Source organism: Micropterus dolomieu, linkage group LG18 (assembly GCF_021292245.1).
Source record: "Micropterus dolomieu isolate WLL.071019.BEF.003 ecotype Adirondacks linkage group LG18, ASM2129224v1, whole genome shotgun sequence".
NCBI classification, from domain to species: Eukaryota; Metazoa; Chordata; class Actinopteri; order Centrarchiformes; family Centrarchidae; genus Micropterus; species Micropterus dolomieu.
This window is the reverse complement of record NC_060167.1, coordinates 3,725,908-3,727,412: the sequence shown is the minus strand read 5'-3', so window position 1 is coordinate 3,727,412 and position 1,505 is coordinate 3,725,908. Positions and strand designations below refer to the sequence as shown.

The following is a 1,505-nucleotide window of genomic DNA, read 5'->3' as shown; positions in this document are numbered from 1 at the left end:
AGTTCATGTTTGCCTTTTGTGTCTCAATGTAAAACTTCTTTAGCTTATCTGTAGAAATTAATATGAAAATAGGCAACATGAGAACCACCTCCCTTAATTACCAAGCATTTCATTTGCACAATAATCATAAAGAATCGTCTCCTCTTTAGTTTAAAATGACTAGTTTCTTTCTCATGTATGTATTTACATTTACTCATTTAGTTTCATGCAGTTTTGTCCAGAGTGACCAGAGCTCACACGCCTCTGGAGCAACTTCACGTTGTGTTTACTACGTCATCACGCACATAGAGCCAAAAACAGAGCTGAGCAAAAAGAAGTCAGGGGAGGTAGAATGGAGGGAGGGGCTATGACAGTGACGTTAGCTTGCCGTAGGCGTCTCCCTTTTTCTAGTTCTGTGGGAAACCACAGTCTTCTCTTAGTCTTGAGAAACTGACACCCTGTAGCCTAAAGCACATTTACCGACAGAATATTTTCCTCTGCTCGCGTTCACCGTCACTTTCTGCCGCTCAGACAATCAAACATCAGCCGCTCCTGAATGAATCTGGGGGACACTGCTGTTGATTCCTGGCGTCAGTGGATTTCAGGAGTCACCTGGTTGTTCAGAGAAGGAGCCGCACGACATAAACAGTCGCTACACAGAATGAAACGACGTCTGAAATGTAACTTCTTAAAACCACAACTCTGCAGTGGGAATGAAATAAATATTTAGTTCATGGAAACCTCTTGGTGGCCATTAAACAACAGTCGGCATGACAGCTCCCAAATTAATAATGAACATCTAATGAAGCAGTGCCGGTGTCTATCGCTTGACCAAATGTTGTGTTATCATTACCTTTAAAGTTACGCATTAGCTTTCTTACCGTTTGTATCCATGTGTCCAGGAGTTATTCCAGACACAGTCAGCAGGCAGAACCAGAAGAACAGAAGCTCCAGAGCTTTCAACTGCAACATGTTAGATAAATTACTTAAAACCAAAGTTACTGGACTTATTAACTTGTTCTCCGCCCCTTCGCACTTGAAGTGCGCGTTAACAGAGTGCTGAATGTGTCCGTTGCGTTCAAGTGCTCCTTGTATGATCCCATTTCCCGTGTTGTGAAGTCGCTCTCGGTGGGTTCATGTGCTTTTACATGGTAAAGTGGAAACAACATGAACGCTGAACGGTCATTAACATTGTCGTCAAAGTGTGCTGAAAAAGTGCTAAAATGTTCTCTGCTTTTCCGAGTTGTTGTTCCGACTTCAGGCGGCCGTTAAATTAGTTTTCTCAGTCGGGAAATCACTTTTCCGATTATTTCCACAGAACTTGAATGTACCTTCTCACTTCCGGTGATATAGTACTTTCCATTTGCTCAACGTAGTGTTTAACATCTACATCTTTAAAAACACATGTTCGATAGATTCACCAGTACGTTTACAAAAACTCTTAGATTAAAATGTTCCAAAATTATTTACAAGGATAAATCTCATTCAGAATAAGTAATAATTATGTTAGTTAAAAAGTTACACAC

At 40.8% G+C, this 1,505-nt stretch overlaps 1 protein-coding gene across 8 annotated transcripts in view; it reads right to left on the bottom strand.

Moving 5' to 3' along the window:
• The window catches only part of LOC123987035 (butyrophilin-like protein 10), a 44,981-nt gene that overhangs the window by 17,060 nt on the left and 26,416 nt on the right, over nt 1-1,505 (bottom strand). For 2 of the 8 annotated variants that reach the window (XM_046075570.1, XM_046075564.1), the window contains exon 1: nt 861-1,089. The exons of 3 other annotated variants lie outside the window; for them this stretch is intronic. In XM_046075570.1, coding sequence (XP_045931526.1) covers nt 861-951 — 91 coding nt within the window. In that variant the 5' untranslated portion in view covers nt 952-1,089. Of the gene's footprint in view, nt 1-860; nt 1,092-1,505 lie in introns of those variants that run through there. 3 more of the 8 variants (XM_046075566.1, XM_046075569.1, XM_046075572.1) reach the window with 3 other exon arrangements.